Raw genomic sequence first — 25,499 nt, forward strand, 5'->3', positions numbered from 1 at the left:
GTGGAACCCAAAAGGGGAAGTTCCTCTTTAAAGCTTCATCCTCCCACTCCCCATTAAGGACTGGCACCTTTGGGGGGCGGGAAGGTATACAAATTTGACAGGTAACCTCTCCCACCTCCGCTGCGATGGCCTAGGCAATCGGTAGAGGAAGCAGTCCTACCCCCCCCCCCCCCCCCTTCACTGTAGTCTTCAGGGACACCTGACAGGTCCCAGAAGACTACGGGACCATTCACAAAGCGCAGTGCTTCTTGCACATGCGCAGTGGGCACCTGGATGTGAAGCCCCAAGTTGTCACAGCTGGGCACCCACACTGAAGATGCCAGCACTGGGGATACAGGATGGCCAGTGAACCTAGCCGGTGTGAACACACCGTGGGACCGAGGGACAGGTGAGTGTCTGTTTTTTTAAACGTTAGCAGCTACAGTTTTTGTAGCTGCTGACTTATTTTTTTAAATTTTGACTGGACCTCCACTTTAGGTCATGGTCAGTGACTGTGTACTACTGATGTGCAAAAAATCTAGTTTAGTAAAGATAGTGGATGAATGTCCATCACTGTTTTTACAGTGTCAAACTATTTTGGTTTTAGATTATTTCTCAGGTGTTACATAAAGCAGAACTTCAACTGCAATGAAACATATAAGGAAAAGATGGCACTATGTGCTGAGAGATTATAACCCATTCTTTTGCAGTCTAGCCAAGTGTTTAATTTACATATTAATTTCTTATGCATGGCAGTAGTCTAGTCCCCAACATGCCTTTAGTTATCTATATAAGAAACACTACCAGTCCCCAGTCCTCCATTATCTGCTTGCAAATGACTTAGCAGCAACAACAGGAGAAGCACATGCCTTGGCCATTCCCTGTCTACATTAACACACTTTCTGCCACTTACTGCAAGTGCCTCAACATAAAACCGCCACAATTTATTTTGAAAGTTGTCATCTGAAAACAGACATAGGTGGCAAAGGAGCAGCTGCAAGCTGTATACTCATCTACTGGAACATATTTTAAAAGCAGCACATGCACAAAGAAAATTAGATCCAGTTTTTAAACCAGTCAATACTCTCATAGTACTGAACAGGCTCCACAATTAAAATGCAGGCATGGAGCAGTACCTGCACAAATCTTAACAGGCTTTCCACACGTCTTTGGGTGCTGTTGAAACTTGTTTGTTACAGCGCCTCCAAATTCAGGCCAGCCAAGCTGCTAAAGAAGCTCAGAAAAAAGGAGCTTCACATACAATAGTTTTGAGTCCCAGTGTATATATTTCCTCATAAATATTCCAAAGTGACAAGCCAACACATTTGTAGGGTTCTGTAGGTCTCCCATCATCAGGGCTCTGGGGTAATGGTTAAGAGGAAAACACAGTATTCCAGATTCACAAAGGTTAAAAGCCAATATTTGAGGAGTTAAAAAGGCTTCAGCAGCTGGCTTACATACATGGAAAAAAGAAGAAAGACTGCCTCAAATGGGTCTATGGTGATTTCTACATGACTGCAATCATGCAAACCTTAGGGTCCATATATAAGAAAATGGCATGTAGATGTCTTTAGCAACTGCACAGGCACAGTGAACTATATTTTTTTTGGTAATATGATAGCATCACTATGATACTAACTCTATCCATCTAGTGGCCATAATGCGGTATTTTTATTTTTATTGAGGTCTTTCCAAAACCTACTACGTTATGGCCACTAGATATAGCGGACAATCATCCTAGATTGTAAGCTCCAAGGAGCAGGGTCCTCCTATCCCTCTTGTATTAAACTGTATTGTTGCTGTATTGTCTCCCTTTATATTGTAAAGCGCTGAGCAAACTGTTGGTGGTATATAGATCCTGTATAATAATAATATGATATAATATTACAATTAATACAGTGTTAATTCTTTGTGCCTGTGCAAACACTGAAGACATCTGCATGGATGTTTTATACATAAAACCCTTATGCAGGCCATAGATGGGTCGAAAATCGGCCGATTTTTCGGCCAAAAATAAAATCGGCCGATTTTCGGATCGTTAGTGGGCTATTTGTTCAGCCGTTTTTCGGTATTTTGGCCGTTTTTTTTTAATCGGTAAAGTTGGGGGAAAAAAATCGGCCGATTTTCGCGGCAATAATGGGCAAATCGGCCGATTTTTTACCGATAAAAAATCTGCGCATGAGCAGTGACCTGCAAGAGGAAGACAAAAAGAAGAAAAAGAAGAAGAGGAAGAACAAGATGATGAAGATGATGAAAAAGAAGAAGAGGAGAAAGAGGACGAGGAGGAAGAGGACGAGGAGGAAGAGGACGAGGAGGAAGAGGACGAGGAGGAAGAGGACGAGGAGGAAGAGGACGAGGAGGAAGAGGACGAGGAGGAAGAGGACGAGGAAGAAGAGGACGAGGACGAGGACGAGGACGAGGAGGATGATGATGAAGAAGAAGAGGATGAAGAAGTAGAAGAGGATGATGATGATGAAGAAGAGGATGATGATGATGAAGTAGAAGAAGAGGCGGATGATGATGATGATGATGAAGAAGAGGATGATGATGATGATGATGAAGAAAAAGAAGAAGAGGAAGGATGATTATGATGATGAAGAAGAAGAGGATGGATGATTATGATGATGAAGAAGAAGAGGATGATGATGATGAAGTAGAAGAAGAGGATGATGATGAAGTAGAAGAAGAAGAGGATGATGATGAAGAAGTAGAAGAGGATGAAGAAGAAGAAGTAGAAGAAGAAGAGGCGGATGATGATGATGAAGAAGAAGAAGAGGCGGATGATGATGATGAAGGGGATGATGATGAAGAAGAGGAAGAAGAAGTAGAAGAAGAAGAGGATGATGACGAAGAAGAGGAAGAAGAAGTAGAAGAAGAAGAGGATGATGATGACGAGGATGATGAAGAAGAAGAAAGGATGATGACGAAGAAGTAGAAGAAGAAGAGGATGATGATGATGATGATGACGAGGATGATGATGACAAAGAAGAAGAGGATGATGATGAAGAAAAAGAAGAAGAGGAGGATGATGATGAAGAAAAAGAAGAAGAGGATGATGATGAAGAAAAAGAAGAAGAAGAAGAGGAGGAGGAGGATGATGATGATGATGAAGAAGAAAAAGAAGAGGATGATGATGAAGAAGAAGAAGAGGATGATGATGAAGAAGAAGAAGAGGATGATGGTGAAGAAGAAGAGGATGATGATGAAGGAGAAGAAGAAGAAGAAGAAGAAGGATGAAAAATAAGAGGAATTCCAGTCCGGCAAAAAGTGTCCCTGCAGAGAGCTCTGCTATTTCTTTGACAGTTCCTTGACATTTACAGAGGTTGCAACAATGTATCTATTTGTATCCATTTAGGATACAGATGTTTTTATTCAGAAACAAATAGATACATTGTTGCAACCTCTGTAAATGTCAAGGAACTGTCAAAGAAATAGCAGAGCTCTCTGCAGGGACACTTTTTGCCGGCTGTAGACGGGATGAAAATCGGCCGATTTTTTTTACCATTGGTGGTAACGTCGGCCGCTTGAACGACCGATTTTTCGTTTTTTAAAAGAAAAATCAGCCGTTTTTCTCCCCGTCTATGGCCTGCATAAGTCTCACAAGCATAACATGACTTTCAAAATATCGCTTCAAAATCCAGCAGAGGAACTTCAGACGAAAACTAGTTTTCAATATACAATTTCTTCCCATTTGGCCATTTTCTTAAAATTTTATTTCCATTTGTAGAATATAACATAATACAACCCTAAAGTGGAAGTAAAGACAAAACCTAACCAACTCTAAACCTACTCTCAGCCACATTCTAAACCTAATCTTGATAGCCCTGTAAAGAAAAAAAAAATCATTGCTATACTTACCTGTTCTGCAGCCACTCTGATCCAGTCCCATGCTGAGCTGTCAGGAACAGCTGCAGTGTGTAGGCGAGGCAGTCGTCAATGGAAGCCCCATAGTAACTATAGGTGAGGTCACTTCCCAGCCAGTGTCGGCTTTCTCCTGCAGAGGGCGCCGCTTGAGACTGGACCGAAGTGACTGCAGAACAGTTACACGGCTAGATAGATTAGACTTAGAAAGTGTCTGACAGTAGGTTTAGAGTTAGTTAGGTTATGCCTTTACTTCCACTTTAGGTGCAAAGGCACCATAAGACTCACCTTAGTTGAAAGCACTTTAAATGTACTTTGATCTGGCACAATTGAGTGGAGCAGGAAAAGTGTTAAATTGTACATTTCTCCTGTTGGAAGCTTCACATTTACATTTAACTGTAAAAGAAGAATATTTTGAGTTAATACAGGAATCATTACAGAAAACAAAATGAACAAGACATTTGATTTTTTTTGACAATCATCTCTTCATTTTGTTGGCAAAAATTGATTTTGAAAGAAATTAGCCTTAATTAGGATTCAAGGTCAGTAGTAAATAACTGCAACTACTGCAGCACAGGCATTCACTAACAGTTGCAGCGAGCAGGTGGTGCTTTTCAGGTTTTGTAAATGAGTCTGTTAGATTGACATGAACTTGTACTATTCCACAAAAAAGTAAAGTACCAACATTAAAAAGAACAGCATTAGGAAAGAAATAATGCACACCTGTCAAATTACTACAAGAGTGAAACAGTTCTCCATACAAGAGGAGGCCTAATTGGCTAGATGAGTCATTAACATTTATACCCCTTTTGTAAAAAAAAAAAAAAATGGTAAAAGTAGTGCAAGATTGTACTGTTGTTGGAACTCAGAAGCAATGGAATTGTTTTGAGTTTAATAAAAAAAATAAATACAATTTTATCAACTCTGCCCTTAAAATTTACAAGGCCCACCATAACTTAAAAAGCAAAAAATCAGAGGTCACAAACTTCTATGGAGACTATAGTCCAGTGGTAATGTGGGCTAAAACCCTAAAACCCAGACAAAACACAGCAGAAAAAAAAAATAATGGGTGTTGGTTTGACTGAGGTTTCATCCTGTACTGCTTTTAAGGATAAGTGAATTTTCACAAATGTGAAAGAAACCCAAAACATATTCTGCCACTCCTCCCCCAAACCTTAAATAATCCACACTTCCAACTGTGTGTACATCACAGTTGTCCATTTTCTTTTGTTTCAGACCCATACAAGTTCATTGTAAAGAAACAAAGCACAATGAAGCTCAGACAGACAGAACATGGCAAGCACAAAGTGCATGGGCATACCTTTCATTGGCAGAAGATGGAAGATAATATGCTTGTCATTCAGCTAATCTGTACTTTTAAACCACCATTCCCACCAACCCCCTTAATTTTAGTGAGATTTAGGTAACAAAATAAATGTGGATACAGGAGCTACACTGACTTTGCAACACACTGGAAAATCTTACCCATGTACACTCACATAGCAATCAATGTTCAAAACGCTCAACCTGCTTGCAAATATAGAGATGTCCAACACTGCCCATAGTTATATAATATATGATGCATGTGCAAGAAAAGTTTGTGGGCCCTTAGGAATTGCCTAGAGTTTGCTATGAATTGCTTTTAAAATGTTGCAGGACCCACAGCTAACTTAGTTTAATTAACTACAATCTGCGTAACGTAAAAGCTGATCTCCATCCTCCAAAGAAAATTCTCTCATCCGCTCTTTTGTTTATTTTAAATTTTTTTTTTTTTAGTTAAAAAGGTATGGTCTCACCACACCTGCACATCACTCACCTAGGCAAATGATGTGTACTGTGTTCCCTGTACATCAGGAGGCTGTCTGCTCCTCTGAGTTCAGCCAGCCATGTTCACAATGACGTCCCCCCCTTGTGAATGGAAGACAATCCCTCCTGGGATATGTGACGTGCATATCCCAGGAGGGATCGTCTTCAATTCATAAAAAAAAGGAGGGGGGGGGGACATCATCTTGAAGATGGCTAGCTGAGCTCAGAGGAGCAGACAGCCTCCTGATGTCGTCAAGAACAACATGGTGGCATGGGACCAGATCGGTCGAAGAAGAGAAGCGGATGTCCGCAGGGCAATGCCGCACTCACTGGGTGAGTGAATATCTGAATTGTGCAGAGACTACAACCTGGCAAGCAAAGGTTAAAAAGCAAAAACTACATAAATAAAACATTATAGTGGGGGGGGGGGGGAGAGAGTCCACTTTAAGAGCACAAACAACAACTGTACACTTTTACATCTTTAATGAGAGAACATTGAGGCCCATTTATAAAGGAGGCCCATTTTGCAGTACATAAAACCAACACCTGTGTCTCAAGGGGCTTCAAAGAAAGTCTGCTTTTCTGGTGCCCTACACATCCGGGCAGACAGTACTGACAGAATGATGAGATACCCATTTAGGTAAAGAACAGGATTAGAGACTGGGTCACATCAGAGGCTTTGCCATGACTCTGAAACACTGTCTGGGGCTAACAGTACATAAAGAACTAGAAAGCACACCAATGCAGAGTCCAGTGCTGTAGGACAAATAGGTTAGCTTTATCCCAATCTGAGGTTCACTGATAATAGAGGTTTGAGAGACTGGACTACTCTAGAGGCTGCACCACTGCTCTAGACCGGGAAAGCACTCTGAAGCTAACAAATACATACTATGATGTCTCTGCCATATCCAAAGGCTCACTCAGAGACTGGGTCCCACTAGAGAACTGAAGAGCACACTGCAGCTACTTAACACTGTACACAAAGGACTGAAAAGGGCCACAAGCAAAGCCCAGTTCCCAAAAGTCACATTCTAGGCTAGCCATGGGGATTATGTCCAGCAGGGTTTAGGGACAGCCTCTAATCTGATATCGAGGAAACGCCTATTTGGATAAACTGTTGTAGAGAAACCAGTTCAAGCAGTACAGCAAATTTCTTGCCTGAAGAGAGAAAAAACATCTACAAAGTACCAAGTATTTTGACAGAAGAACAGACAACAATAGAATTATTCTAAGCAGAGCTGAGGAAAAATTCGTCCAACCTACCAGAACATTAGCAAAAAACTGAGGTATGACTGCTGGATGTGGATTCATACAGGTGTTGACTGAAATTCAATACATGGATGGCACAATTAAATTGATTTTGGCCTGTTTTAAACCAGGTACATAAATACATTGCCTGCACCAACATTTGTCATGTGTTGGCACGGCGGATTTCTAAAGAGTGTCACTCTTTATACTCATTATGAGTGTCCCACTCGTTATCAATTTCCCAGAATGTCTTGAATCCTGATACACAGAAATGAATATCTAAGCTCAACACATGCTTTCATATAAGTGTATGTTCCACAGAGGTGGAGGTCAACCCCTTAAAATGTGCAGATGAATTCATTTCACTGTCTTTAAAGGAAAATAGATAAGACAAAAAGCACTTAAAGAAACCATTAGTGCATTCTTTCTAATGCATTTCTTTAACTGTCATTTCATTTTACTTAGGAATCCATTCGATCCTTTCTAAATATTACCAGTTAATGTAATCATTACAGTAAGCTCAGTAACCCCGAACACCTTGTGGTTAAGCACACCAATTTCTCACAAGATGTCTTTACCTCCTCCTGTACAGTGGCTGCTTGACCTAAATTATAACTTGTTCAACATAAAATTGGACAGCAATCCACGAACACAACTATAAAAGCAGAGGTTTTAGATACTTACAAGTGAAGACATTTAATAATACATTTTCAAAACCGAAAAGGATACATAAAGTTTAACACATACACCATTACAAAAAAAAAAAAAAAACATTTGTGTACCTTTTTATTTTGCAATGCAAATACAATACAATTTTATTTAAGTCAAAATAAAGAGCATCTTCTTAAATAAAAACATTTTACAATATCAAATTCTTTACAGAACAGAAATCCAGAAATGTATTAAAGAAGTCAAAAGTGCAGAACATTACCTAGTATACCCTTAAAACAAGGCTAACAGCACTTTACTAAGAATATGTTTGCTGGTCACAGGCAGCAAAAGGAAAGGTGCCATTGAGTTAGTGGGTACTAAGGTAAGATCATATAGTAAGATCAAGGGGTATGCAATTTCAAATCGTTTTAAACACCTCAATCTATCAAGCAGCCATAGTTTAGCTTTAAATAGTCAGGGTCTTTTACATAAAAGTGTATTAACAATAACCACAGTCAATATCTGTCTGTAACTACTGGTCATTGGTTGCTCAGTGAATACAAACCATCCAGGCTCAGAGGCTGCCTCCACTCCACCTTACAACTGGGATAATGCTTTAGTTTCAGGTATGCAGTGCACGGTTTTATTTAAAACACTATGTACACGTGCCATTGTTCAAATAGTGCTGTGGAACACCCAGCTGGTCTATAGCAAACAGCTTTACTTATTATAGTAGCAGGCATATATATTTCTGCCAGCAGCTGGCAGAAACATACAGCATAAACAATGCTCATTTTGGCGTATGGTTATGTGCAGTAAACTCATTGTACTGGCAGGAATATTCTAGCCACCAGAATGAACTTACACGCATACGTTTATGCATGTACATTATGCTAGTAAGCTCCCCTCCAAATGCAGGTTTGCAGCATTTTTTCATACCCCAGTATGCTGGTCTAAAATAGGAATCTAAAACACAACAATGTGAATGGCAACGAATATGAGTGGTATACAAAAAAATCCCTCAAAATGGCATTTTGCTGTCCAGCAGTCTGTGCCTATGACTGAGCAAATTAAAAAAAGAAAAAAAAAAACTCCAAAGCATTCACAAACCTTTTCTCATGACTATGTACGGTTTTACAGGTTGTAAAAATATCAGCAATTCTCTTGCTAAATACAACTGCTGGCTGTAATGGAAAACTGCTAGTATATTATGTACAAACACCGTCACATACAGAAATCAAGAAGGCTTTTGAAAACTGTATAACAAAAAAATTGCAACTATTATGATTGTAATAATGTGTTGCAGTGAGGTGATGTTGCCACATTACTTTTCATAAGCAAGCGTTAAAATAAAAAAAAACAAACACTTAAATGCTGAAAACCACAGGTCAATCTGGCCCATAATTTCACAAGGTATCCCGCTGAGTATACAATTTGTTTTCTTTTGGAGGAGGAGAATAAATGCAATGTTTTATAAATATTGGGTTTTTCTGTAACTCTGTGGGACATTTCTTCACACATCACAAAAATCTCAAGGCATATGGGTTACAAAACATAGCATGATGGGAAGTCATCAGTCTATTGTTTCTAGTAGTCTACAGTGTTAGTAGAAACCAAAGGCTTATTGTAGAGGTTTTCTAATTTAGCAGAGATAAGATAGGCCACACTACACCACCTATGGGGAAAACACAGTGAGATAACTTGACAAGCCCTGAATAGTGAATGTGCATGTCAGATGAATTAGGGATCTGCCAGAACGATTGCTTATAACTTTCATGGTATACTGTCAGCTTTATAAAGCAACATTTTAGAAAGATAGCTGCAGGATTTCTATAAAGATGGGCTATACATGGAGATATTACAAATGAAGCCTGCTCATACTAACAGGATCACTTCATTATTGTAAGCTCCTGCAAGCAGTTTGCATAACAATGCTCCTGTCTACTAAATTGCTGCCCAAACACTGTCTAATCAAGTTGCCTGGTGTACTTTCTAAGGGTGCCTGTTTGCGTGATAATAGAAGATTCCTGGAATATATTAGCATTAAATGCTAAGAAACATGCTAATCTTGGGATACCTGCATGGCTAAATCTTAAAGGGAAACTAAAGTGTATTTTTAAGCTGCACTAAAGCCAAGTCATTATTGTATAATTTACTGAAAAGTAATTTTTACATGACTTCCACATTTTTTTCTTCTCACAGTTCAATCATCTGGATACTGGCTTTTAGCTACAGATAAATTCAAGTGGAATTCCAGTTAACATCTAACTATCCTTAAAACTGTCCTCTTCCCCCACCTAACACCTATACTTACTAACCTGTGTAAGAAAGATGTATATGAAAAAATGTATCAGCCACACTCCTCTCTTACCTGTTCTTACTGTATTTATTAGTTGTCACTAAAATTACTGCATACAATATCTCCACCGAGGAACCAATCTTCACTGATGCATTTCACCACTCCTGGATTGGTCATAAGGACAGGGGAAGTCCAAAAGATATACTGTATACTTAATATACTATATACTTGCCTATTTTCAGGATGCTCTGGTCCGGTCCGGATATCTCCCCTGAGTCAGCCAGTGGTGGCTGCAGGGGAGAGGAAAGTGCGCTCAGACAACAGCTACAGTAAAGCCTGGAGCAGTGATTTCATATATAGGCTTCAATGGCCCATACATTGTTGGCGCTCCTCCTCTCCCATGCAGCCACACTGGTTGACATGGGGAGCCGGATCACGTGATTGCACCAAAGTGGCCTGAAAATGGGTATGTATATACATCTTTCTTACACAGGTCACTTAGCATAGATGTCGGGAGGAGATAGTTTTAAAAGGACAAGTTCACCTTTGGGAACATGTTACATGTTCCACCCATTTTTTTTTTTAGGGTAGAACATGTAAAGTTTCCAATGCTGCAGGTGCTGCCTGCTACACACCCATACCCCCCCGCACTTCCCCGTGACATTATACATGCACATTTACCTGCAAAAAATGTGCATTTATTATTTTTGTTCAATGTGTGAACTTATCCTTTAAGGCTTGTTAGGTGCAAGCTGGCATTCTACTGAGGCGTGTACCCGAAAAAAAAAAATCCTTGTATCCTTCAATGTGGTAGCTGTAATAGTTTTCATTTTCTAGGCTAAACACATTTTTCAGCAAATACAGAAAATACATGTTGATTTCCCAGAACTGAAGTGTCTTGGTTAGTTCCTGCCAGAAAAGACAGCAAAATGTTATATAATTTAATTTCTTAGCTACTGAACCCATCAATTCACCATGCACTGCAGACAAACAAAAGCAGTTGAGCCTCAAAGTTCAGCCTTTGTGACAACCATGACGCTCTCCGGAGATACAATGAAGAAATGAGTGTAACCACAAAGGGACAAGAAGTGTGTTAACTGCAAGATTACTATGTGAAAATAAATGGGGGGGAAGGGGGGGTCTGAAAAACTAATGCAGCCACTGATGAGACTAAATATAATACATTCTGTTTTCAAAACTCATTAGCCTTTTCTTTTTAATTAAAACATGACCCATAGACATGGGCTTTACGGGAGAAAGAATGAAGTACAATCTTCTGGAACAACTTCAAAACAGGGCCTACAAACAATGGATATAAAAAGTCTACACACCCCTGTTAAAATGTCAGGTTTATATGATGTAAAAAAATGAGAGAGATAAATCATTTCAGAACTTTTTCCACCTTTAATGTAACCTATAAACTGTACAACTCAGTTGAACAACAAACTGAAATCTTTTAGGTGGAGGGAAGTAAAAATAAAAAACTAAAATAATAATATGGTTGCATAAGTGTGCACACCCTTACACTAATACTTTGTTGAAGCACCTTTTGATTTTATTCCAGCACTCAGTCTTTTTGGGTATGGGCTTATCAGTATGGCACATCCTGACTTGGCAATATTTGCCCACTTTTCCTTGCAAAAACACTCCAAATCTGTCAGATTGCGAGGGCATCTCCTGTGCACAGCCCTCTTCAGATCACCCCACAGATTTTCGATTGGATTAAGGTCTGGGCTCTGGCTGGGCCATTCCAAAACTTTAATCTACTTCTGGTGAAGTAATTCCTTTGTTGATTTGGATGCATGCTTTGGGTCGTTGTCATGCTGAAAGATGAAGTTCCTCTTCATTTTCAGCTTTCTAGCAGAAGCCTGAAGGTTTGGTGCCAATATTGACTGGTATTTGGAACTGTTCATAATTCCCTCTACCTTGACTAAGGCCCCAGTTCCAGCTGAAGAAAAACAGCCCCAAAGCATGATGATGCCACCACCATGCTTCACTGTGTGTATGGTGTTCTTTCGGGTATGTGCAGTGTTGTTTTTGTGCCAAACATATCTTTTGGAATTATGGCCAAAAAGTTCAACCTTGGTTTCATCAGACCAGAACACATTTTCCCACATGCTTTTGGGAGACTTCAGATGTGTTTTTTTTGGCGGGCTTGGATGTTTTCCTTCGTAAGAAAACGCTTCTATCTTGTCACCCTACCCCATAGCCCAGACATATGAAGAATACGGGAGATTGTGGTCACATGTACCACACAGCCAGTACTAGCCAGATATTCCTGCAGCTCCTTTAATGTTGCTGTAGGCCTCTTGGCAGCCTCCCAGAACAGTTTTCATATTGTCTTTTCATCAATTTTGGAGGGACGCCCAGTTCTTGGTAATGTCACTGTTGCTCCATATTTTCTCCACTTGATGAGGACTGTCTTCACTGTGTTCCATGGTATATCTAAGGCCTTGGAAATTCTTTTGTACCCTTCTTTTGACTGATACCATTTAACAATGAGATCCCTCTGATGCTTTGGAAGCTCTCTGCGAACCATGGCTTTTGCTGTAGGATGTAACTAAGAAAATGTCAGGAAAGACCTACTAGAACAGCTGAACTTTATTTGGGGTTAATCAGAGGCACTTTAAATGATTGTAGGTGTGTACTGGCTCCTATTTAACATGATGTTGAATGCGATTGCCTAATTATGAACACAGATACATAGCCAGTTATAAGAGGGTGTGCACACTTATGCAACCACATCATTTTAGTTTTTTTAGGTTTACTAGCCCCCCCCCCAGAAAAAAAAAAAAAAAAAAAAGATTTCAGTTTGCTGTACAGTCTATAGGTCACATTAAAAAGGTGGAAAAAGTTCTGTAATTATTTATCTTTGCCTCATTTTTTAGATCACAAAAACCTGACATTTTAACAGGGGTGTCTATACTTTTTATATCCACTTTATATAGTGAGCAATTGGCTTAAAAGTTTAAAAACAAAAAATGGAGAATGGGTGGAACAAGGCTCACTCAACAAAAGGATTTTGAGCAAATAAAAAAAAAAAAAAAAAAAAAAGACTTCAAGCAAAATAGATTTTGAAAGTATTTAATCTACAATAAATGGTTTATCATTATGTGTATGGCCACCTTTCTGTGGGGAAAATGCTTATATTTATACAGCCCTTGGCACTTGTATTTTTGATTAATAAGGGAGAATCACAGTTCAAACTGTCAGACAATACTAGTCACGACTAATACTGGATTAAGCATAGAGCAACATGTTCTCCTGGAAAGTCAAATATATAATCCTTTGCATTATGTGTACTGTGACCATATCAGTGCAATATGTTTTGTAACAAACAGTTGAAAAATTACTGCAAATAAGAAAAGAATTGCATACAGTGCTCAACACAAGCCTCTTGAGAGATCTATTCTCTTCTTCAGATCAAAGCAGTAATGATTCACAGATTAACAAAATGCCAAGACAACGTTATCTACAATTCCAAATACAATCTGTGAAGGAGTGAAAAATATAAGAGTGTAAAGAGTGGGCTATGGAATGAGAGGGGTAAGCATGGTCATCATGTGTTAATGATACATTTTTGCACGCATTTTTGTGCATGTTTAGGTTATTCATTATGCAAGGTAAGGATTAAACATTCAGAACAGGTATCCAATCATTGTGCATGAGTTTTATACATTTACTGCTGATTTAATCAGGTCAGGAAATGCATAAAAACATAAAAATGCAGCATGTCTTTTGTTCTAAAAGTGCACTAAGCTGCAGTACACAGATGTAAACCAGTCACATATAAATAAATTAGATTTCTCTTTGAATCGCATTATTAAAGCAGTAAAAATCATGGGTTTTACTGAATGTAAGCCGACAAGTTGGTATGGGCTCTCAGACTGATATTAAAGTGAAACTAAACTAAACTACAAAAAAAAAAAAACCCCAAACAAAATAAAAAAAATCAAGCAGAAGTGAAGCGGAAAAGAAGAAGTCCAGGAGCTCAGGAACGCCGTTACAAGGAGGCCAATAAAATGCATTTTGTGAAAAATAGATTACAGCTGTTAAGTAATGTATGTGCACTAAGTGTAATTTCTATCTGCCGCCTCACTTCTCTGCATAAGTCACTTCTGACAAGTTTTCCTGACACCAAAAGAAAAATGGTGACAGGGGAGGGAGCTCCAGCAGATTGACAGTGTCAGCTTTTTTTTTCTACCTGTAACGCTGCAACGGGCAAGCAGAGGGCTCACCTGTCAGGTGGAAGCAATTGGGCGGCAGCACTGCCACCCGATTGCTTATGCACAGTGCCAGCCTTTCCCCCCCACCCCATGAGGTCTCCTGGGCTCCACTTGCCCATATCAGCTCTCCGCCGTCGGCTACGCCCTACGTGTCCTGACCCGGAAGTGACACTATAAGCTCACTTCCGGGTCCTCGTTGAGATATTGCGGACCATGGATGCTGGGAAAGAATGTATTGCGGCTAAATGTAATACCGCATTAAATTTAGTGGAGCAGAGGGGAGACATGCAGGGTCTTTTAGACTGCGCACGCCAGAATGAGAGCAATAATTCTAGCACCAGACCTCCTCCATAACGCTAAACTGATGACCTATAAGGAGCTTTAAAAATGTCGACCTATAGAAAATATAGTGTACTGAAGTTCGTTACCATTTCACGAGCACGCAAAATTTTAAGGCTTGACCAGTTGGATATCTATTTACTCAGCACAACCTCGTATTTTACATCTTACAAAAAAATATGGTAACATTTCTTTTTTGTGCCCTAAAATTAACTTACTTGTATATTTTACTGAAATTTTGCGGTAATATCATGCGACATAAAAAATTGTAACTACCACTATTTCATTCTCTAGGGTCTCTGCTTTCAGAAAATATATGTTTGGGGTTTTTTTGTAATCTTCAGGCCTAAAATGATTTTTTAAACTTGTGCAAAAAAATGCAAAAACGGCTCTGGCAGCGAAAGGGATAAAGGATAAGCCCTGACCCACCCTTTCCTGGGGAGCAGCCAATCAGTCCTCATTACACTGCAAGGTCTCTCCCCTCCCTGCTAATCCCTGGGTGCGGTGCTGGAGACAGGCAGGGAGTGGAGGAGGAGATAAACAGCGCAATGTTAAAAAAATTAAACCTTTAAGTCGCCAAAAAACCCCTTTTATGTTTAAAAGCCCCAGACACTCCTAATATCACCTCCGATTTAAATACAGTTTTGGTTAAAATTTTTAATTTTTTTTTTCATTTGGACAAGTAGATTGTCATGCGGGACAAGTAGATAGGGGCACTGATTTAGTCCTTGGACAAGCAGTTTTTTAAAAAAAAAGTCCACACTCCTGCGGTCTCATGAAAAAGGCACCATTAAACCCTAAAGTAAACATATTATATTTCAGCTTACCAATTCTTAAATGTGGTGGCTGCTTTAGTTATAATTTTTTCTAGATGCATCAGTTTACAAGGATGAGACAAACCATTTACCACTGACAGAAGTGGTTACAAAGAAACTCTAATTTATTCACATAAAACCTTTATCCCAACTGATCACGCTGTCCTGCCTAGTGTGGTCAGTTTTTAACAGGAAAGCAGAGGGACTGGCAAAACACTATGGATTTCACACAAAAGGAAGCAACACAAAGATAATAGGATACACGGTACAGCAGACACATATCAGGAATATGAAATGTTGGATTTTATTTTTTTAAACCTCTTAAACTTTTAGAGCCATAAAAACACATTACCTCTCTTTCAGCAAACTGTATGTGTACATCATCTTTCTGTGCATTCTTGATCATTACTGTAATGATAACCTGAGACTCTGTTTGGTACCAGTCGTGCCTTGAAAATATAAAAAACAAAACATGCAGTATTTAAACAAGGTCAAATGATTCACTCTGAGTGTATTCAGCCCTCTCTTGATCATAAACAAAAAAAAAATTACAAGGGAACAAGGACACCACTTTTCTCTCTCTGTAACTCTACCATTCTCCAGTATTCACACTATATAGAGGGTTGATGGGTTAAATGCAACAGTCATCCATCTTCATTCTGGAAGCTTACCACTTAAAACACCATATGGTACAGTGAAGGAAATAAGTATTTGATCCCCTGCTGATTTTCAATGTTTGCCCACTCACAAAGAAATGATCAGTCTAAAAATTGAATGGTAGGTGTATTATGACAGACAGAAAAGCAAGAAAAAATTCAAAAGAAATACATGTCTAATAAATGATGCACTGATTTGCATGTTCATGAGGGAAATAAGTATTTGATCCCCTATCATTGAGCAGGATTTCTGGCTATCAGGTGTCTTTCACACAGGTACCAAGCTGAGATTAGAAGCAGTCTCTTAAAGGGAGTGCTGTTAATCTCATTTTGTTACCCGTATAAAAGACACCTGTCCACGGGAGCAATCAAACAATCAGATTCCAAACTCTCCACCATGGCAAAGACCAAAGAACTGTCCAAGGATGTCAGGGACAAGATTGTAGACCTACACAAGGCTGGATTGGGCTACCAAACTATCGCCAAGCAGCTTGGTGAGAAGGTGACAACAGTTGGTGCAATCATTCGTAAATGAAAAACACAAAACAACTGTAAGTCTCCCTAGGTCTGGGGAACCATGCAATATCTCACCTCATGGAGTGTCAATGATCATGATAACAGTGAGGAATCATCCCAGAACTACACGTGAGGATCTTGTCAATGATCTCCAGGCAGCTGGGACCACAGTCACCAAGAAAACAATTGTTAACACACTATGCCAACAAGGATTGAAATCCTGCAGTGCCCGCAAGGTCCCTCTGCTCAAGAAAGCACATGTCCAAGCCCATCTGAAGTTTGCCACTGAACATCTGAATGATGCAGAGGAGGACTGGTTAAAAGTGTTGTGGTCAGATGAGGCCAAAATTGAGCTCTTTGGCATCAACTCAACACGCCGTGTTTGGAGGAGGCGGATTGCTGCGTATGACCCCAAGAACACCATCTCAACTGTCAAACATGGTGGTGGAAACATTCTGCTTTGGGGGTGTTTTTCTGCTAAGGGGACAGGACAACTGCACCGCATCAAAAGGACGATGGACGGGGTAATGTACCGTCAAATCTTGGGTGAGAACCTTCTTCCCTCAGCCAGGGCAATGAAAATGGGTCGTGGATGGGTGTTCCAGTATTTTATTATTATTATTATTATACAGTATTTATAAAGCGCCAATAGTTCGCTCTGCGCTGTACATTACAAAGGGGGACAGAACATGTGACAGAACAGTAACAATACAATGCAAAACATGGGGGGATCGAGGGCACTGCTCTTTCGAGCAGTATGACAATGACCCAAAACACACGGCCAAGGCAACAAAGGAATGGCTCAAGGAGAAGCACATTAAGGTCTTGGAGTGGCCTAGCCAGTCTCCAGACCTTACTCCAATTGAAAATCTGTGGAGGGAGCTGAAAGTTTGATATTTTTAGACTTTTAGATAAGTATGAAAGATATTAGACTGCTTAAAGCAGATAAGGAGTGTTTGTGGGATTGAACGTGTTTATGACATTTAGAAATGCTACATTAGGCTGCTTAAATTAGACAAGAACTTGTTTGTGCAATTAAAGATGTCTACTTAATTGAGAAGTTAGAAATCTTTAAGTTTAGGGTAGATAAGAAGCTGATCTGAAGCAATAGTGTGATATTCTTAGATAAACGTTGTTTGTTCAGTGTAGTGGCTGGGCTTGACTCTGTTACCCTCACAGAACCTTTCTGCTAGCTCCTCCTAGAGTGGGTGTGGTCCCCACCCACTTCGGGAAAGCTACCAGAAAAAGGGCTTAAAACAGGAAGCTTGAGCGTGATCAAGGTGGGCAGCCTTCCTATGCGGAAGAGGACGTTCTGACGCTGGCACTCTTGCCAAGGCTATATAGGTTCATCGATTGGTAACATTTACGGCTTTCCCGCGACCCCCTGTGCATTATGGTTCTGATGGAGTCTGTTCCTTCCCGTCTTCCCATAGCTTTGGTAATGTATTAATTTTATGCTGTGACTCTGTCAAAAGAGGTGTATTTCATGCTGTAACGCTCACATTAGTATTGGTGTGTATTAATATGCAGATTGTGATGACTATAAGATATATCCTCCTGTGTGTCGTGTGATTATAAAAGTGGAGGTTTTGACAGTGCAAGAATATTGCAGTTGTATTCTGTTATTTCTTAGAGTGCCGAGTGAATGCTATGAAGTGCCAGGGCAGGTGTTCATCTGGTAGTGGGTCTTTCACATGCTTAGAATAGTGTAAATGCTGGTTAAAACGTACCTGTGTATTGTGTGTATATGACTAGCTTTTAGTTATTGTATTCAGCATTGCATTACAGTTGGGGACCCCCGAGTCTCCAGAACTAGTGCCCTTATTGGAAAAGTATCCCTCTATTACTTTTCGGGGGACAACCCAAAATTGGGGGTTTCTTTTACTTTCAATGACAATGATAAACAGGACAATTAGAGAGGATGAACATCCCAAATGGTGGCACAGACCTCAATAAAAACCAACAAATGTTTTAAACCATCTCCACTCTGTCTGAAACTTAAAGAAAAAAAAAAAGTTTTATCTTTAGCTATACTTTTACGTGTAAGGGAGTAAAGTATGTTACAGACAGCCTAAGGGCCATGATAAAGCTTGCCATATACTAGTAGAATTATTTTCGAAATTTTTGTTTGAGATTTGCTTCAAAAATATTCATTGGGTTTTCTAATCATTACTGTTGTCAAATCAATGTTCATTTTCTATCACAGTGGTGAGATCATTATCCTCAACCAAATTTCAAACAATATATAAAGTTTTCATTTCAGTAAAATCCACTAGTTCCAAAATTGAATGTTGAATGCAAATGTAATTTTGAAGTACTTTCAAATGATGTTGGTCAAGTCATCAAATATCCTGAGAATTTTCATACAAATGTTTATACAAAAAAACTTAGTTTGAAAATCTACTATGGTATGGCCAACTTAAGGTTAAAGGTCAGGGTGAATTAGGCTGGCCATGGACGGAGCGATTTTAATTTCTGCAACCACAATCACATGGAAAAATCGGTAGGCTGTTTTTACCCAAGTTGATCAATTAACTTGAGCACATTCAGCCTTCCCGTACATAGTTTGAATCTTGAGCAGTTTTAGCCGGCTTTAAGAATACTTTTTCACTTGTTACCGCTGCTGCCATGCTCTTGCATTTGAGAACTAACATACTAGTATATGGGGCTTTTTTCATCTCCAATAAAGGCTTAACATATGGACCCACAAAATGTATTTGATTTTTTTTCTCAAAGCACAGAGCTATCGTTAATAAAGGAGAATATACACGAGTCAGAACTAGAAAAGAAATCCATCTATTAAAAATAGAACAAATGGTTGTAGGCCTAAGGTGTCATTTTGTAATAGAGGAAAGCAACATACTGGCTAATTAGAGAGCTATAGACCTACAGGCTTCACTGCTTTGCTTCCCACTAGATCCACGTTTGCTTTAAAAGATGGGGTAAGGGAGGTAAAGCAATAATGCTTTAAGCAGTCTCCAGCTTAAAAGAAAAGTCTAGAAATCCAAAACTGTGCACACATCTTTAATTTTATTCAGGAAGAATTAGCCATTTTTATGTTTTAATGGTCAGCTTACGGTTCCATGTGCACATGTCCCTAGCCTAAATATATTAGGAACACAAAAACATCTGATTATATATATATATATATATATATATATATATATATATATATATATATATATATAAAAAATTATCGGTTGATTGCCTGTTGTTTAAAATATAACCAGACACACAACCATTCAAAACTGGATTTTCTATACTCAAGTGCCAGTATAATAGCAAGCAAAAAGCAGGAACAAAACTCAGCTTTTTAAAGTACAGCAGCAAGGATATGCAGTACATTTACTGACATTTAAAAGCAATGATCGTTAAGCTTTTAAAAACATCTCTCTCACACATTTCTGCTGAAGATTAGCCTTTAGAAAACAAAATCAACCAAGTCTATAAGCAAGTTAATATGAAAATCCTTGCCATTTCACTTACTTTAGAAGTCAATACTGACCATAAAATGGCACAACAGTGCAGACTAGTGGCTAAAAGTACACAGTGCTGTTGCACAATACCAATTTCTATATTCATTTTACCTGCAGGCAGTTTTCTTTTAATCCACAAAAGTATACGGAGAACATTACAAATATAATGATAATGTGGGTTTAATTATTTTCAATTACATTAAACACTGAAAATGGTAAAACAATGAGGTCTTCTGTGTATTCAAATCATTGTCCTGCATTTCTCTTCAAACTTGATGCACAGAGGAGAAGCAGATTAGAAAAGAAAAAAAAAAAAACATGTTCACTCCCACAAATCTATTATTGATTCCATGTTAAATTTCATCATAGTACAACTGCAAACTGTCTTAAGATGAAAGTATACCTATTGCCTGCACACAGAAGATGAAGATATTTGCTTTTTTGTGAAAATGCAATCTCCTGACAAGGAACCAAAGCTGTCACAGATTTCTATTGAACGGATTACCTATATTCTCATGAATATTTGCTCAGAACATGTTGAAATCTAAGGTCATAAAGGGTATTTCACATCAAGAATGCTTATAGTTTCAATATATTTTCAATCGTAAATAACCATTCTTAAAAAAAAAAAAAAAAAACACTTGTGGCCCTCTAGGAACCTGCTGGATTTCTGCACAAATGTCTTGTAAAAAATAAACACACTGCCATCTATATGAAGAAATGATACCACTAAGGTCACCAGACATATGAATTTCTGCAGTGACGACTCCCTAAAAAGAGTGAGTAAATGGGTTTCACAATTACACAGTTTAGGCTCAATGTTAAATTCAGAGGCCTTTAGAGAAATGTTGCTGAAGCACTAAAGGGAATGAAACATGGTTTCTAAAGACAGAACTCCTTCGGTCTATAGTCATTGCTTTTCCTCAGGCAAAGCCATCCTACAATGGTAATAGCCAGTGTTGATGAGTTTTTGTTCACTTTAAACGGTTTTGCATTTTCATACCTGTCTACAAAATGTTCTAAAAATGTACATAAACTGACATGGACCAAAAAAACAAACAAAACAAAAACAAACAAAAAAAAAAACCTTTCTGCAGTGCAGGTCTCTAGTACAGCAGAAAGACAGCATTTGGCTGCGTTTGGTGTCAACAAAGGTGCTTCCACTGATCATTTAATGGAATTACAATTCACTTACATTTTCCGTCAGATTTGATTGCTTAAAATATCTGCTGAGTAAAAACATGCAAACTGCTGTGTGTTTTTGTCAAACAGGGCTCCCTAATCATGATCAGCTCAGACCAAAGCTGGGACAAGGTCAGTTAGTGCTCAGGGAGAAGATGACAAAGTACCCACTCCATGCAACATATAAAATCCCCTCCCCTTACCCGTGAAAAAATCCATTGCGGAGCTGCATGCTTGCCCACCCCCTTCCCTTCTAGCACAATAGTGTCCCCAGTACAATTCCCCCTCCCTCCCTGAAACGTTATAGAGATGGGAACACACCATGTGGTGCCCCCCTCCTTCAGATAGCAAAAGTCCTTCACTGGTGCAGTTCACTGCGCCAGGGGCAGCCGTCCCTCCTGCCTGCCCCTTGTCCCAACCCTGGCTCAGGCTTTAGGAGACATCCACACAACTACAGTATCTCACAGAAGTGAGTACACCCCTCACATTTTTGTAAATATTTTATTCTATCTTTTCATGTGACAACACTGAAGAAATGACACTTTCTGCAATGTAAAGTAGTGAGTGTACAGCTTGTATAACAGTGTAAATTTGCTGTCCCCTCAAAATAACAACACACAGCCATTAATGTCTAAACCACTGGCAACAAAAGTGAGTACACCCCTAAGTGAAAATTTCCAAATTGGGCCCAATTAGCCATTTTCCCTCCCCAGTGTAATATGACTGGGGAGCAGGTGTGTGAAATTTGGTGTTATCCCTCTCACGCTGTCATACTTGTCACTGGAAGTTCAACATGGCACCTCATGGCAAAGAACTCTGAGGATCTGAAAAAAAGAATTGTTGTTCTACATAAAGATGGCCTAAGCTATAAGAAGATTGCCAAGACCCTGAAACTGAGCTGCAGCACGGTGGCCAAGACCATACAGCAGTTTAACAGGACAGGTTCCACTCAGAACAGGCCTTGCCATTGTCAACCAAAGAAGTTGAGTGTGTGTGCTCAGCGTCATATCCAGAAGTTATCTTTGGGAAATAGACGTATGAGTGCTGCCAGCATTGCTTCAGAGGTTGCAGGGGTGGGGGGTCAGTCTGTCAATGCTCAGACCATATGCTGCACACTGCATCAAATTGGTCTGCGTGGCTGTCATCCTGGAAGGAAACCTCTTCTAAAGATGATGCATAAGAAAGCCTGCAAACCGTTTGCTGAAGACAAGCAGACTAAGGACATGGATTACTGGAACCATGTCCTGTGGTCTGATGAGACCAAGATAAACTTATTTGGTTCAGATGGTGTCAAGCGTGTGTGGCGGCAACCAGGTGAGGAGTGCAAAGACAAGTTTTCATGTGACAACATTGAAGAAATGACACTGTTATACAAGCTGTACACGCACTACTTTACATTGTAGCAAAGGGGTTAAATTTATTGTCCCCTCAAAATAACACAGCCATTAATGTCTAAATCCTTGACAACAAACGTGAGTACACCCCTAAGTGAAAGTGTCCAAATTGGGCCCAAAGTGTCAATATTTTGCGTGGCCACCATTCACAGGTTGCCACTGGAGTCCTCTTCCACTCCTCCATGACGACATCACAGAGCTGGTGGATGTTAGAAACCTTGCGCTCCTCTACCTACTGTGTGAGGATGCCCCACAGATGCTCAATAGGGTTTAGGTCTGGAGACATGCTTAGCCAGTCCATCACCTTTACCCTCAGCTTCTTTAGCAAGGCAATGGTCGTCTTGGAGGTGTGTTTTGGGTTATGTTGAAATACTGCCCTGCGGCCCAGTCTCCGAAGGGAGGGGATCATGATCTGCTTCTTCAGTTTGTCACAGAACATGTTAATATTCATCGTTCCCTTAATGAACTGTAGCTCCCCAGTGCCAGCAGCACTCATGCAGCCCCAGACCATGAAACTCCCATCACCATGCTTGACTGTAGGCAAGACACACTTGTCTTTGTACTCCTCACCTGGTTGCCGCCACAGACGCTTGACACCATCTGAACCAAATAAGTTTATCTTACTCTCATCAGACCACAGGACATGGTTCCAGTAATCCATGTCCTTAGTCTGCTTGTCTTCAAACAGTTTGCGGGCTTTCTTGTGCATCATCTTTAGAAGAGGTTTCCTTCCGAGATGACAGCCATGCAGACCAATTTGATGCAGTGTGCGGCGTATGGTCTGAGCACTGACAAGATGACCCCTCACCCCTTCAACCTCTGCAACAATGCTGGCAGCACTCATACGTCTATTTGCCAAAGACAACCTCTGGATATGACGCTGAGCACATGTTCTCAACTTCTTTGGTCGACAATGGCAAGGCCTGTTCTGAGTGGAACCTGTCCTGTTAAACAGCTGTATGGTCTTGGCCACCGTGCTGCAGCTCAGTTTCAGGGTCTTGGCAATCTTCTTATAGCTTAGGCCATCTTTATGTAGAGCAACAATTCTTTTCTTCAGATCCTCAGAGTTCTTTGCCATGAGGTGCCATGTTGAACTTCCAGTGACCAGTATGACAGCGTGAGAGGGATAACACCAAATTTAACACACCTGCTCCCCAGTCATATTACACTGGGGAGGGAAAATGGCTAATTGGGCCCAATATGGAAATTTTCACTTAGGGGTGTACTCACGTTTGTTGTCAGTGGTTTAGACATTAATGGCTGTGTGTCGAGTTATTTTGAGGGGACAGCAAATTTACACTGTTATACAAGCTGTATACTCACTACTTTACATTGTAGCAAAATGTCATTTCTTCAATGTTGTCACATGAAAAGATAGAAAAAAATATTTACAAAAATGTGAGGGGTGTACTCACTTCCGTGAGATACTGTATCTGGAATATCACGAAGGTTCACAAACTTCTAACAATGTTGTACTGCTTTTCAAACCACAGAATCTACAGGAAACCCCTTGCTACCCAAAACAGCAAGGAACAATTCAAGAATGAAAAGACATGAAAGGTTAGTCAACCGTTCTGTTTGTGAAAAATATTTAAGAATGCTGTATACCCAGAAATAAGGTTACCACTAAGAAAAGGGAAAAAAAAACAATGAAAAACAAGACCATTTCCATTTTTATTGTTTTATTTTTAACCCAAGCTTTATGTACCAGTTATTAATGGCTCAGTGATATTACAGACTGGGAAACACAAAACATTCCTTGCAGTTATAGAATGCATGTAAAATGCCCTCTAAGATTATAAATACTGTAGTGTTAGCCAGGAAATTATTAAGAGTAAAGAATTACACTGCAATAAGAATGTGCTATAAGTAAACATATTCTGGCAACTCTATCATCATAATCTGTGTCCTGGACTGTGCTTTATGGTCACTACTTTCTAAAAAGTAAGCCGTAGTTAAAGCTTTTCTTACTGAACTTTCAACAGGATAGCAGGTCTGTTTTAATAAAGTGGGGGACACAAATAAAAGATCTCTTCAGTGAGCTTTAAACAGAGGTTGTATTGGTAAAGCCAAGTAGGAATTTGGTGCTCATTGTAAAATCCTTTTCTCAATATCCATTGAGAGACACAGCTGAATAAGGGTTATGTTGATCTCTACTGGAATAAAAATGACACTAGGTACATGGAAACCTGAAGGCCAGCCTCAATGAGGTTATAACATCCTTCAACTCACACCTTCTCAGTTGTAGCAAGCAGTACAAATGGCGACACAGCTGAATACTAAGAAACCTAGGGAATCCAAAGGAAGTCCAAACAGAGGCAGACACACCACAATACACACAGGTGAACCAACCCAAACTAGAAAAAAAAAAAAAAAAAAAAAAAAAGGAGCATAAACAGCTGTTTGTGGAACCTTTCACTCAAACTAGCAACTGTGGAGACAGACATATTGATCAATTTAGAAAACAACATGTCCAAAAGACCAAGTCACAACCTAACAGTCTGAGACACAGAAGCTTGAGAAGAAAGCTCAAGAAATGCGCGGAAAAATGAAAGTGGCCAGTGTTCAATACCTGAAGCCGGCCACTAGCAAAAAGCAGGGAGCTCCAGGACACTGCAGCGCTGGCGTCAAGAGGAGTACATTTCAGCTTTAAGTGAGATCACACTGTGGAGCTAGAAGAAAAATTTACCCAAGACATACAGAGTATAGGGAAAAAGGACAGATCAGGTGCCAAGGTGAGTATGGTGGATGTCCAAGCACAATGGTGAGTGCGTGCACTCAGTTGGGAAACTGGATGGTGGGAAGGTGGATCAGGCATGTTGGTGACAGTGGGAAGGGAACAGTGTGCAGAAACCGGTGTAGTGGTGAAAGCAGAGAAAGCAACAGAAAGCAAAGGGGTGCAAGCTTGGTGGTGAGGATGCACAGGTAGTGAAATTGGGGGAATTTTTGTACAGGCAAAATGGTGAGAACTACCAAAAAAGGATGGTAGTCAGGCACCAGTGACAGGAGGAGGAAGGGGTGTGCGTAGGTATAGCAGTTGGAACCTGGGGA

At 39.8% G+C, this 25,499-nt stretch overlaps 1 protein-coding gene across 1 annotated transcript in view; it reads right to left on the reverse strand.

Moving 5' to 3' along the window:
* Positions 1-25,499, reverse strand: part of SUGT1 (SGT1 assembly cochaperone of MIS12 kinetochore complex) — a 202,686-nt gene that overhangs the window by 51,087 nt on the left and 126,100 nt on the right. Inside the window, exons 10-11 of the mRNA XM_089668800.1 lie at positions 15,577-15,673; positions 4,129-4,236 (exon numbers count right to left, since the gene is read on the reverse strand). Coding sequence (XP_089524926.1) covers positions 4,129-4,236; positions 15,577-15,673 — 205 coding nt within the window. The remainder of the gene's footprint in view (positions 1-4,128; positions 4,237-15,576; positions 15,674-25,499) is intronic.

Source organism: Staurois parvus, unplaced genomic scaffold, assembly GCF_062004578.1.
Source record: "Staurois parvus isolate SC_StPar_1 unplaced genomic scaffold, SC_StPar_1.0 ptg000064l, whole genome shotgun sequence".
Classification (NCBI taxonomy): Eukaryota; Metazoa; Chordata; class Amphibia; order Anura; family Ranidae; genus Staurois; species Staurois parvus.